This window comes from Thermothelomyces heterothallicus (genome assembly GCF_042370625.1).
Source record: "Thermothelomyces heterothallicus CBS 202.75 unplaced genomic scaffold P884_scaffold_4, whole genome shotgun sequence".
In the NCBI taxonomy this organism is placed as follows: Eukaryota; Fungi; Ascomycota; class Sordariomycetes; order Sordariales; family Chaetomiaceae; genus Thermothelomyces; species Thermothelomyces heterothallicus.
The window spans coordinates 377,195-390,116 of record NW_027192565.1 but is presented as its reverse complement, the minus strand read 5'-3'; the positions used below and the strand labels follow the sequence as shown (position 1 = coordinate 390,116).

The 12,922-nt window shown below is 55.0% G+C and overlaps 3 protein-coding genes across 3 annotated transcripts; 2 read left to right on the top strand and 1 right to left on the bottom strand.

Annotated features, from left to right (window-relative positions):
• The first annotated feature begins 1,244 nt into the window (after nt 1–1,244).
• P884DRAFT_256016 (uncharacterized protein) lies at nt 1,245–2,163 on the top strand. The gene is made up of 2 exons (XM_069441034.1): nt 1,245–1,937; nt 2,078–2,163. Exon 1 carries the CDS (start codon nt 1,592–1,594, stop codon nt 1,877–1,879), a length of 288 nt encoding a protein of 95 aa, XP_069299975.1. The 5' UTR covers nt 1,245–1,591; the 3' UTR covers nt 1,880–1,937; nt 2,078–2,163.
• A 6,013-nt stretch (nt 2,164–8,176) lies between these two features.
• On the top strand, nt 8,177–9,959 carry P884DRAFT_237732 (pyridoxal phosphate-dependent transferase). The gene is made up of 2 exons (XM_069440053.1): nt 8,177–8,779; nt 8,881–9,959. The coding sequence occupies exons 1-2, from the start codon at nt 8,417–8,419 to the stop codon at nt 9,907–9,909; spliced, it is 1,392 nt and encodes a 463-aa protein (XP_069299974.1). The 5' UTR covers nt 8,177–8,416; the 3' UTR covers nt 9,910–9,959.
• A 1,364-nt stretch (nt 9,960–11,323) lies between these two features.
• P884DRAFT_194327 (uncharacterized protein) lies at nt 11,324–12,652 on the bottom strand (the record flags this gene model as incomplete). Its single annotated transcript, XM_069437824.1, has 2 exons — nt 11,324–11,687; nt 11,775–12,652. 2 exons carry the CDS (start codon nt 12,650–12,652, stop codon nt 11,324–11,326), a joined length of 1,242 nt encoding a protein of 413 aa, XP_069299973.1.
• Between the last annotated feature and the right edge of the window lie 270 nt (nt 12,653–12,922).

Below are 12,922 nucleotides of genomic sequence, written 5' to 3'. Positions count from 1 at the left end.
GATGCACGCGATCGATGACCGGCAATGAGATATACCAGAGTAAAGCACTCCATACCAAGCACAGATTATGGATCACAGCCTTGCTGATCCTAGCCCATGCCAAGTGCTCTAGTATGTCGCCTACTAGGTCCGGGCCTGCGCTTCAAGTTTAGTTAAGCCTTTCTTCCAATCGGAAACAATTACGTAGGTGGCCAATATGCCCAATAGCGCTTCGTCCGCGGTGCCAGAGGCCTGGCTCTGCGCATGTCTTGCACACCATCTACGTAACCTACGGAATCCTCCGTACATGTACATGGACCACTGAGATACTGTACTATGTAGTTGTGGAAACTCACTCTAAGTTCCGGCTCCCTCTTGTGGAGTCCGGTTCTCAGCGTTCTGTGATAGAGGAGGGAGGAGTCCCGCTACACCGTTCAGGTGTATATTGCATGTACGATAAATACGAGCCAAGCTGCGAATCTAAAGTCAAGCTTTCAAAGAGTGAGGTCTGGGTATTCAAATCAAGGAGCTTTGCCGTTCCAACCCTTGCAGATTCCTTGGTCGAGGGAGTCAAGCCAACAAGAACGCGGTTGGCCTGCCTTAGTGTGAGTTCTCGCGTCAGTTCTTACCGGACCGAAACGGCAGGAGCGGCAGTGACATCTTGCGCGGTTCGGAGTTTTCAGGCCGCTGCATGCGGATGCAAAATGCTTAGCGAGGCACTAGTGAGGGCACCGCTTTCCAGGCTTCTCGAAACACAACACCCGAGAGACAGCAGCACGTTACACGTCGCAGATGTAGGTGCCTTATTTAGTAATGTGTGCATGTATGTACATGCGTACATGTACAATACCTACATGTACGTACGTATAGCACACTACTGGTGCATAGGGGTTGAGTGCATCGGTGGATGTCATCCATGAGAGCCAGTCGACACACGAGAACTGGTTTGCCGTTGTGCTGCGGTATGGCCTAGGCCTACTTGGCGCAGACTCGAGTCCCTGATTCGGTTCATACCGCGCAGGAAGGAGCGAGGCGCAATCCGACAGCACAAGGAAACTGGAGGGATGCTTTGGAATCTGGCGGCTTCGGACCGAAGTCAGCGGACGCCGCTCCCACAAACCCCGGTCACTCTCTGGAGCAATGCATACTCGCATCGCTGTCATATGCTCGGGAACCCCCAAGAAAGAACACACCTCGATGCCCGGGGGGGGGGGGGGGGTGGGTTGCATCATGAGGTGCAGGTTCTTCACTACTCCTGCATGTCTGTATGTATCTCGACGTCTCTTGATGGTTTTCCCTCATCAGTGTTACGATCTGGAGAAGCTCGCCCGAGCTGCAACCGAAGCTGAAAGCACAAGTCATCGCATGGTAAGAGGACTAAACCTGGCCCGCCCATCTTGTGCCTGGCACTGAAGAACAAGGCATCGAGTGCGCCATGACGCCCTTGGATAGAATACCGAGACGCTCTCAGGACGTCCACGAGAATCCGGTGGCGTTCCTCTGCCAACGCTCTCGGGTCATCTCCTCGTCCGAATACCCTGAAACAGCTGGTCTGACTGTTTCCCGTGGGCATCAGCGGCCGTAAGATTGCCCGATACGCGGAGTACGCAGTATGCCTCGCGCCCCCATTGAACACGGCGCAAACAGGGACGGCAGATCCGTTTGTGCGTTACTCTGCATCGCCATCTTTACAATCTCTCAGGCTCAGACGAGAGCAACCTTCGCCCCCCAAACCATTAGGCAAAGCAGGCAAGACAGCACTCGTATATTGTGCCGCCTCGCAGCCAACACAGCAGGCACAACACAACCAACCCGACCAACGCACGGTTCTTTGCTTCCGCCGAGGCAAACGACGTATCGGAACCCATTCCTTTCCAGTACAGGATTCCGTGGAACGTAGCCAGCGGTTGGATGTAACTTGCGAAAGAGACGCGATTGGGTCGGTAAGAACCAGGAATCTGGTGGCACTCGATCAGCGGCCGAGCAAAGGCAAGGAAAGTTCCAGTATCGGCTGTCCCCCGAAGCGGGCCGAAACTGGAGTCGCCATCCCTGGGGGGGGAAGGGATGGATGTGTAACTGCAGCGCAGCAGTTGCTCACCGGGTTCAGTCGTTCAGTCTCTCAGCTGGATGCCGCAGGCAAAAGCACTTCTTCCCCAGTACGCACTGGGCGGCAGGTAGAGCTTTCTAGCAGCCAAGCCGTCAGTGCGACGTACTGTACGCCGTATGCAGTGCAACGCCTACGGGCGTCCCGAGGTTCGATGGAGCATGGGACGGAGAAGCATGCCGAGCGAGTGATGCCAGTGGTGTGCTGTGCCTCCTCCGTACTTGCAGGATGGATAACACGATGGGGGTCGGAAGCCTCCGATCGAAGCTGAATTCTTGGTAGCGCCACGTCTTAAGAGCGAGGCGCCGGGCATCCACAGTGCACAAGTGAGTCAAACCCCACGCGGGAACGACACGTGTGTTCCGCCGGCTTCTTCTACCGCTGGCGATCAGTTACCTGAGATTTCTGGGAAACAGTCCCTTTCCACGATTCCGTACTGGCTGTCGGGTTCGCATCAAGTTCGCGGATCTTGCGAAGCGAATGTCATTCTGCAACGGCTGGTCCGTCAACAGATGGCAGTTTCCTGGCTATTGAACATTGCCAGACTCCGCGGAACTCCTTGCAGTCGGCAATCACATGCAAAAAGGGCAAATGCGACGGGATTCTAGCGGCCTGGGTTCTCACCGGGGACGGGGGAACGAACGGACATCCATGCGAAGTCCAAACTCGCCGTTTTCGTTTGTGGCCGGACAAACACTTACTCCGTACTGCGTACACTACTGCGTAGTGTGGGGTCTAGTTAGTGTACTCCGTACACGTCCATCCCTCGGCATCAGTCGCCAGTCAGAAGAATGGACATGGGAGCGTTACCGAATCCCTTCGCCAGCAGGGGCCTGTCGGATGGCTTCCGAAACTAGTGCTCTGCTGCAGATCCCAGCGCCGTCGCATCGTTCGGGTGCAGGGAAGGGCAGCAAAAAAGAAAAGAAAAGAAAAGAAAAAGAAAAGAAAAAGAAAAGAAAAAGAAAAGAAAAAGAAAAGAAAAAGAAAAGAAAAAGAAAAGAAAAAGAAAAGAAAAGAAAAAGAAAAAGAAGAAAGAAAAAGGGGAAAAAAGAGAGAGAGAGAGAGAGGAAAACGCTGATCCAGGGAACTCGCAGCCTTGGGTTTCCACGTACTCGAATGGCGTCTTGTCGGCCGGCGCCGTACTTGATACTGGTCCTCTCCCTTCGACCCATTCACCCTTTGAGACGACTGATGTCGCAGGCCAGCCGGTTGGGCGGGGAAGCTCTATGCCCAGCGGAAATGACTCGCACTTCGTCTGATGTGGGAGGGGTAAGACTATAAAGGATACCCCATATGGTTGATCGCTGATGAATCGTATCGAAGCGGGCAAGGCGAGCCCAGCCGAGTCCGACACCGTGTTGCCCGCGCCAAAAGTACCTTACCTTGTACTGCATACCAACATTGGTGGTGTGCGCCAACGAATTACGAAACACGAGTTGCTCCAGGGAAAGACACCATCGCCGCAGAACGCAGAACAGAGCGAACGAAGTACAGATTGACTACTGTACAGGACACACGAGTGACATTGGATGGTCTAACCATCCAACCAAGCCCGTGCAGGTGTGTACACACACTATAAGCTTGTATGCTATATGGAGGTATGTAACTATGTACGGATTACATGCCGATACCACTGTGCACATAACGCAGCGAGACGGATGCCGTGGCCAATGATCGGAGTGCAGGACCGGCGATCAGCGAGATCCAAGATGCCCGCTCGGCGAGCCTGCCGTGTTCGCTCGTGGATGCAGATAAGCGCTAGTGTAGCCCTGCTCCGGGACCTCCTCGCCGGCGTTCTTCCGGGACCCGTTGAAAAGAAGGGCCTTGGCAAAAGACAGCGCCCCTGGCATGCGTGCGGCGTACGAAGTGGGTAGGTATGTAATCCGTACACTACCCTAGAGTGTACACAGTACTAATACACATTCATACCTACTCAAGTAGGTGGTAGGTAAGGTAGTTGTGTATGTATGTATGTATGTATGTTACACACATACATACATAACTACGAGTGGTGTAAAGACGTCCTGAACGAAACATAGCTAATAACCGAACATGTATCCACGAATTACGTACACAGTATGCTTCAGTATCCCAGAGTACCGTACGCTACTCTACTAGTGTCGTAGCGTGCACTGATGATAGTGGTGGAACCTGGCCTGCTTGCTCCGCGCCCCGCCCTTCGACGCTGTTCACTCCACACGCTCCCACCAGACTCTCCAAGTTCGGTCCGGCAGATGCCGCCGAAGAATTGAACTAGCAGGGGGTTCCGGAGAACGATTTTCTGCGTTTCGGACCCGCATCCCTACTAGTTAACGTTAGTACGGATTACTCCGTACACACACAAGGATGCTTACGTAGTAGGTTACCGCCTGTTTACGGTACGGTACGGGATGGGCGGTCCATCCGGAGCTGACTCCAGGCGCCTTTGCCAGCGTGGGCTATGGGTCAGATCCAAGTCCCTTAGCCAAGAAAGTTAAAGGGAAAAACCGGTCCTGATGGAACGAGCAACCCTTTAAAGTTATGTCGTATCGTCCGTCGACTGGCACTACACTACACCGTGTGAGTGCGGGCCAGTTTACCGACCCCTGGCGCGTGTGAGAGATTGAGAGCGCCCCTGCAATTTCGTCCAGGGGATCGATGCCTCTATCTTTTTTTTCCTTCCTCGCGTACTAAATAAAGGTCTTTATGGATTTAAGGTAGTTGTAGAACGGCACACACTGCTTTTCTCACGTAGAGACATAAAACAGTAAAAGAAGAAGGAACGGAAAGGAAAGCGGGAAACTGGAGAAAAGAAAAGATTAAACGCACATACGGAGAGTGAATGCGTCAATGCCAGTATTCTTCCCTCTCTCGACAACGAGACACGAGATCCAGCCGTCGGGACACCGTCTCCGCCAAAAAAGATTGCTGCTGCTCACCTCGGACCCTCCAGCCGGGCCGTTGATAGAATCGATGCTCCTCTTTAAAGCTCAAGAGCTCCGGAAGCAGGAGCGGACAGGAGCAAAACACAGAGCCCAGAGACAACGATGAACGTCTGGGACGCCGGTCAGGTGAGATGTGATGTCGTCCGCCCCTCCCCCTTCCCCCCCCTTTCTTTCTTCCCCTTCCATGCTTCCGACGGTGGGACTATCTTACCTCTCCTCCCCCTCCTCCTCCTCCTCCTCCTCCCCCCCCTGTCTCCTCCTCTCTCCCTTTCTCTCTCTTCTCTTTGATTCTCTCTTCTCTTTTGACAAGGTCGTGCCGGCTATATACTGTGCGCAATGTACGTGCTGCAGGCGTGCGTGATTGTTGTGTTGCGCGTAATTATATAACTATCACAGGAGGAGGAAGAAGGATGGGGGAGGGAGAGGAGGAAATCTCTGTGTGTGTCGTACGCACGAGGGGCGATGGTGTAGCTGCCCCCATCCACACTGCCCCTTCTCCCTCCCCTTTCTCTTGTGGTACCCTATCTTGCTAGAGATGCAGTGAAGTCCCGCGCATGGTTTGTGTTGCCGTGGGGGATTGGGATGGCGGCTGGGAATGCCAGGGCTAGTTGTGACACAGACGAAGGAGGAGAGGCTGAATTGTCTTGCTGGCTCTCCTGAAACGGAAAATTATGGGGGAATTCTAGCAGATATCAAACAAACAAAAGACTTCTCGCGGTACGAGCCCAGACCAGTTCGTGACTTTCCATTGTCGAGTCGCTGATTGCTTGATTAATTATCTCGAATCCCTACCTCTCTTTGACCCTGAAACTTCAAACTAATCAGTTTAGAGAGTGCCAATTGTGCAAGTATGCCTCCTTTGGTTCTCCCTATGCTGTTGCGCCCTTCTCCCTCACACAGCGAGACGGGCTTGAGGGCTTTCTTTCCAGAAACGCAGCATGCTTTTTTGCTTTTTTTTTTTTTTTTTTTCAAAACTTCCTCTGTCTAGAGGACCAATGATCGCCTCTCGGAAGGTAGAGCAGAAGGATGTGACATGTGACCCCGGCAACTCTATCCTTCAGGAGGTTTGCTCTCCCGGTGAACCTCTGAGGTGTGGGCATCACGGCAGTGCCGAACGAAAAAGGGAAGAGGCGAGGGTCATGGGCTGACTGAAGGTATACGAGGTATGTGCCGAGTTGCTGATGGCAAGAATCCATCCGGACGGACGGAAGTAAAACTTCATCTACAAAGACAAACGCGGATCGGTTCACCTTATGGAACGAGAAATATGGTTGAATATACGGCACCTCCTTGGTTTAAATAGCTCCTGTATGTCCAGGGCGGCGTCGAGCATGCCCCTCGGCGCCCCGGGCTCTGTACCAACAGCATGCCTTTGTCTGCTTTTGGCTGTTTTTATACGTTCTTGGCGGAAGGTTTGGATTTTATCCTGATTATTACGTTCCCAGTGTGACCGGAGGTAGCAGGGAGTTAGTTCTACATGCTGCTAGCACTGTGCTAGGACGGTGCCAGAGACCCTCTAGCTTGTCTGCTGATTATTGGAAGGTTGTCACACGATTTCAGATCCTAGGTGGTCCCCGGCGTAGTGTATGCTCAGATGGCGACGGGGTTCATCTTTGACGTCTTGGCTATACCCGCGATGCTACTATTTGGAGAACAACTAAGGTACCTGATATAGAGGAGAAGCCGCATCCCGTCGAGGCAACCTAGCTTAGATAGATTGCCCGCATACGCCCGGTGCACAACAAAACAAAGCTAACCGGTCCCGGGTAGATCGGGAATTTTCCACCAACTGGGGACCAGAGAATAAACTCTGCTGCATGGCGATCATGTAGCATCCGCAAGCTCACCTTGGTAGGGCTCCTAATTATGTGATGCCGTCGGATGTCGGCGGTCACAAGTGTGGCCGAAACGCAACCAGCAACACCCACTTGACTTACATTGTCTTGCATTGACCGGGCCAGTTTTCTTTGTTGCTTTGTTCTTTCAAAGAGAACTCCAATGGCTATGGCTCGTTGAGGTGGAGAGGCCCTTATGCAGGACTCTACCACCACAATCTCGTGTGAATATATGGAGAAGGAGCCCGTACTCAGCATTCTCGGTGATTTCCACTACAAGTTCAGAGGATGTGGCAGTGTGGTGTAGGTAGCGCATGTACGCATATCCAATCCTGCGGTCAGCCGGTACAGTCCCGTTTTTAGCCGCGGAGATCTCCACGACTCTCGATCGGACCACATTGAAGCTTCGTATCTTGGCTTTGTATCAGCCGAAGAACCGGAGGTCCATCCGTTTTGCCAGGAAGTAGTGGGACTTCAAGTCAGCCAGCGCGGAACGTGATCATATCCCCTCGGGTAGAAACAACGAGGCTCTGGTCTGAATGATCTCTGAGCGCAAGAGTCTTCTCTGTCCTGGACCCTGATGTGTCCGTCTTGAAATACAGCAGTCCACTGGTTGTACACGGCTTGGGAAAGGAGGAAGAGAGCTCCTTCTTCCAAAACGGAAAAGTTAGAATATCAAACTATACAAGGACGAGGGTTGTGCAGGTTATCCCAAAAGAAACGTGCTAGCACTCCCAAAAGGGGATTCGAGACGAATATCTACCAAATCGCGTACCGGATGGTCCTCAGGTATTGCACGATTACGATGTCGTCATTGTCGTCGTCGTCGTCGTCGTCAATGCCGATGATATTTTAAGCCTTTGTAATATTCGGCAACTAAGATTGCCTTATTGATGTTGAATCAGAAATAAAGCACCGCATTACCCATTCTAGAGTCACAGACTGTATGACATTATCGGGTCTTATCGGCTCTAGGGAGACAATGAAGTACGCGACTCGAGCAGGACCGCAGTGAGGAGATGCTAGTTAGAGGAACAGCGCATTGTATGTCACGAAAAAGAATAAAGAAAAAACTGATGATGATAGGACAAGGTTTATGGCAAACAGTTCTGTATCTCTGTATCTTGGCTATACGCTACCGGATGAGCACTTGTTCAAACATCAAGCTCCAGTGAGAACCTTGATGGATGGCGGGTCAGGTAGTTCCGCCAAGAAAGGCTATCGATAAAAGATTTCGCGGAGTCGGAGTGTGTGGGTTAGGGTCTGCATCCCCGACATCGCTTCGGCTGGGCTGAGCTTTTTGTGGGAAAAGGCATGACTCTTCTGGATTGGCATCGCCAACTGCTGTGTGACTAACATCGAGTCGCAGCCTTCGTCGCGAGGCCTATAAGCAGAAACTTTTTCTGCCTGGGGGCTTCCGCAGCTCAATTGATCCTCTAGGTTTTTTTTTTTTTGAGCAGAGCTCCCGGTCGCGTGCTCTTCGGGGCCGAGTTTATCGATCCACGAGCGGTTCTTCCAAAAACGTTCCTTCTGCCATCAGAATCCTCGGCCACCGAGAACACACCACCGGAAGAATGACCTTCCGCGCATCCCTGCGGCTCGCTGCCGCTGCCCGCCCGGCAGCCGCCCGCTTTTACTCTCAGGCTGCTGCCGTGCCGACGTCGAGCGCATCGTCGGTGACGGCTGCCCAGATCCAGAGGGACGCCGCCCTACCAAACCCGGACCCCGCCGAGGACTCGGCCAGCGCTGCCCTCGTCCGCGAGCACTCCCCCTACATGGTGGCCACCTACGCCCGCCCCCCACCCGTCTTTGTCAGGGGCGAGGGCTCCTACTTGTGGGACATTGAGAACCGCAAGTACCTCGACTTCACCGCCGGCATCGCCGTCAACTCGCTCGGCCACTGTGACCCCGAGATATCCAGCCTGATCGCGCAGCAGGTATGATGCGTCACTCACTCCCCCCCCCCCCCTCCTTTCTCTCCCGTTTTGGCTGTCCGCTTGCTCGAGTAGTGTAGTGTGCATTAATTGACCACGCCCAGGCCAAAACCCTGATGCACGCATCCAACCTCTACTATAATCCCTGGACCGGCGCCCTCTCCAAGCTCCTCATCGAGAAGACGGTCGCCTCGGGCGGCATGCACGACGCCACCGCCGTCTTCATCTGCAACTCGGGCAGCGAGGCCAACGAGGCGGGCATCAAGTTCGCGCGCAAGGTGGCCAAGACGATCGACCCCTCGGGTGCCAAGCACGAGATCGTCTCCTTCCAGAACGCCTTCCACGGCCGCACCATGGGCGCCCTCAGCGCGACCCCCAACCCCAAGTACCAGGCCCCCTTCGCGCCCATGGTCCCCGGCTTCCGCGTCGGAAGCCTCAACGACATCGCCGCCCTGCCCGACCTGGTCACCCCGTCGACCTGCGCCGTCATCGTGGAGCCCGTCCAGGGTGAGGGTGGCGTCCGGGTGGCCACGGACGAGTTCCTCGTCGCGCTCGCCCGCCGCTGCCGCGAGGTCGGCGCCCTGCTGCACTACGACGAGATCCAGTGCGGCCTCTCGCGCACCGGCACCCTCTGGGCCCACTCCCACCTGCCCCCCGAGGCCCATCCGGACATCCTGACGACCGCCAAGGCGCTCGGCAACGGCTTCCCCATCGGCGCCACCCTGGTCGGCCGCCGCGTCGTCGACAAGATCAAGGTCGGCGACCACGGCACCACCTTTGGCGGCAACCCGCTCGCCTGCCGCCTCGCCGTCCGCATCGTCGAGCGCCTCGCCGACGAGGGCCTCCAGCGCGCCGTCGTCCGCAAGGGCGAGCTCTTCCGCGAGGGCTTCGACCGCCTCCGCGCCCGCTTCCCCGACCTGGTCCAGGAGGTCCGCGGCCGCGGCCTGATCCTCGGCCTGCAGCTGACCGAGGACCCGGCCCCGATCGTCAAGGCCGCCCGTGAGAGGGGCCTGCTGGTCATCACCGCCGGCACCAACACGCTCAGGTTCGTGCCCAGCCTCGTCGTGAGCGAGGAGGAGATCAAGGAAGGGCTAGCCATCCTGGAGGAGGCCATCAAGGCTACGAGGGAGTAATGTTATGAGAACTTATTTATTTTCATTTTTTTAGCTCTATATTTTTTTTTCTTCGCCGTTGTCCATGTTGTCGCTGCTACTTTTTTTTTTTTGGCCTAGCGTCTAGTCTATGTCAATGACTTGTTTTGTCTGGATGGAGTTTGGTTAGTGGGGAGAGGGTTTTAGAAAGACGCCTAGTTACAAGTTCACCGGCGTTCGACAGCCTACAACCATATACGGAATACACTACGGGATATCGCCTGGTGTGACACGTGATACGATTCAATCTCTATTGTGTCGGTGTGCTAGGACATACATACCTGCGTACATCTATATATGTACATACATATATGTGCATGGGATAGGCGCAGTAGAGCAATTTAGCTATCTCGTCACCATGAGGGAGCGTGCCCGTAAGTGGAAGATCGGTTGGCCTTGAAAAAAAAAAAAAAAAAAAAAAAAAAACCGAATCTTATTTGGTGATTAGTCAGTCACCTATGTGTACTGCCTAACGGCGTTTCCCATGCCAAGGTCAAGGCCAAACAAGTACGGATTACGGTACAATCTTGAAATGAGCAATACTGGTGATGCGAACGGCCCTTCATCAGCCGTGTGCTATGGGTCCAGGTGAAACGGTTCGTCTCACCTTCATCTCCCCAAAAGCTACCGACCGCCCCTCGAAACAGACCCCTTTTGCTTCGTCTGCTCCAGGTTTCCCTCGCTCCGTCCCAGGCACAGAATTTACCACTAGGCATAAACACTGACCCTCAAATACACCATAAATCACAGCTCAAAGTCTCAGAATATGTGCGCGGAATCACAGCGAACGGCAGGTGTCATTCATCTACTTTTTGTTCGTGTTCATGTCCCGTGTCATGATGCAAATGTATCCCGTACAGTTTGTGTGCCACCCAAACTTTCCTCCGTCTTTTCTCTAACGAGTGCCGCGCTCCTTTCTGGTGATGCGTTAACAACATGGTCCCAAGTGCCCCTTTCCCAGTCAAGATCCAAAGTCAAACGCCTGACGAAAGGGCTTGTGGGAGAAAAAAAAAGGCAGAATTTTGCCATCCATATGTCTCAATGAACGAATGACACCAAAGTCGACCAAAACCCTGCCCTCCCCCATCATCCCAGTGACAGATAGAAAGCAGTCTAGCCGACGGGGTATAGAAGCGAAGCAAATCAACTCATGCAAGTTTTAAAAAGTTGGCCGGAAGGGAAGAAGAAGAACAAAAAAGAAAGCCAAAGTTTCCCCCCCCTCCCCTCCCTCCCGAGCCAACGCCGGACTTCAAGCCGCCAACGGGTTTTAAACACCCTTCCCAATCAAGAGAGGGTTCACACAGCCAGCCAGCCGAAACCGGGACGAATTGAAATGCTTTGGAAAAAAAAAAAAAGAAGAGCGCAAAAAAAAGACGAATACAGCGCGGGGACTCGCTTAAGCGAGCCTGACCTTGGCAGAGCCGCGGCGGACGCGGCGGACGCGCAGCTTGGAGGTCGCGGCCTCGATGGTGAGGCTGCCGCTCTGGCCGGTCTTGCACACGGTGCCGGCCGAGACGGGCTGCGGGGCGGACCAGACGCCGCTGGCGCAGCGCTGGAACTGGGTGCCGCCGATGCAGTTCCACGCGCCCTCCTCGGTGCAGGGGGTGCCCTGGGCCTGCGCGCCGGCCGTGTTGCCGGAGCCGGAGCCGGAGCCGGAGCCGGAACCAGAGCCGGTGCCGGTGCCGGTGGGCAGGACGGCGGCCGAGGTCTTGGTCGACAGAGTGGTCTCGCTGGGGCTGGAGGCAGTGATGAAAACGCCACTGGAGAGAAAAAAAAAGGTAAGTATGATATGAGTTTACAAAGGGAATGAGATGGCTACAGGATAGGTGGTTTGTTGTTTTACTTACCCTGGAAGGCCACCGGCGGCACTCGAGGTGGTGGGGGCGGGAGCACTCGTGACCTGCGCAGCGCTCGTCGTAGTAGGGGAGCTGGAGCCAGAGCCGGAGCCAGAGCCGGAGCCGGAGCCGGAGTCGGAGCCAGAACCAGAACCAGAACCAGAACCGGAACCAGAGCCAGAGGTAGGGCCGCAGTTACCGCTGGGAGGGCCGATCTTGTCACCGCTCCTCACAACATCGGGACCGGGCTGGGGGTAGTCGACGTCGACACCCTCGACAGTAGTGCAGCCGTTGCCAATGTTGGCGGCGAAGACGGGGGGACGGGAAGAGAAGGCGGTGTCGGCGCGCTCGGCGACCTCGCGCTTCTTGCTGCTGCCGCCGTCGCTGCCGATGATGACGGGGGCGCAGTTCATGTAGTGCTCGCGGTTGCCGATCTCGTTGCTCCAGGTCCAGGCCCAGATGGCCTCGCCCTCGGGGGCGTCGGCGGGGATGGTGAAGCTGTAGCTGTCCTCCAGGGGGCAGCCGCCGATGATGGACTTGATGACGGTGAAGGTCTTGCCCTTGTCGTAGCTCAGGCTGACCTGGCACGAGCCGCCGCCGTGGCGGGCACCGCCGGCCGCCATCTTGAACTGGTACTCGCTTCCGGGCGCGAAGGTGGCGGTGGGCTTGCCGGCGGGGGTGCCCAGGTCGGTGTGGTAGCCCTTGCACGGGTAGTTGGCGCCCGAGGGATCGAGGGGCGAGGTGTAGCTGTAGTCGATCATGCTCGAATCGACATTGGGGTTGAACTTGGACCGGAAGGGGGCCGGGAACTCGACCTGGGCGTGGGCGGCCGCAAGCTGGCTGCCAGCAAGCAGGGCAAGGGCACCGGTGGCGAGTCCGTAAGTGAACATGTTGATATCTTTTTTTTTTTTTTTTTTTTTTGCTCTCAGCTGTGCGATCGCGCGCTCAGAAATGCCGGATAGGCAGAGTTTTGGTTTGGTTTTGGTTGCGTAGAGCAAAAGTGGTCACTTGTAGTAGACCGACGGGCTGTCGCTTTTCTTATTGAGCACTGCTCAAAAGGAATAAATCGGGCTTTGTGTTGGCTTGCCGCTATTGTTACCGGGGAACAATAGGCTTGTTGTGCGTGAATCACAAGTCGAAAAGCACCTGGCTCGAGAAAG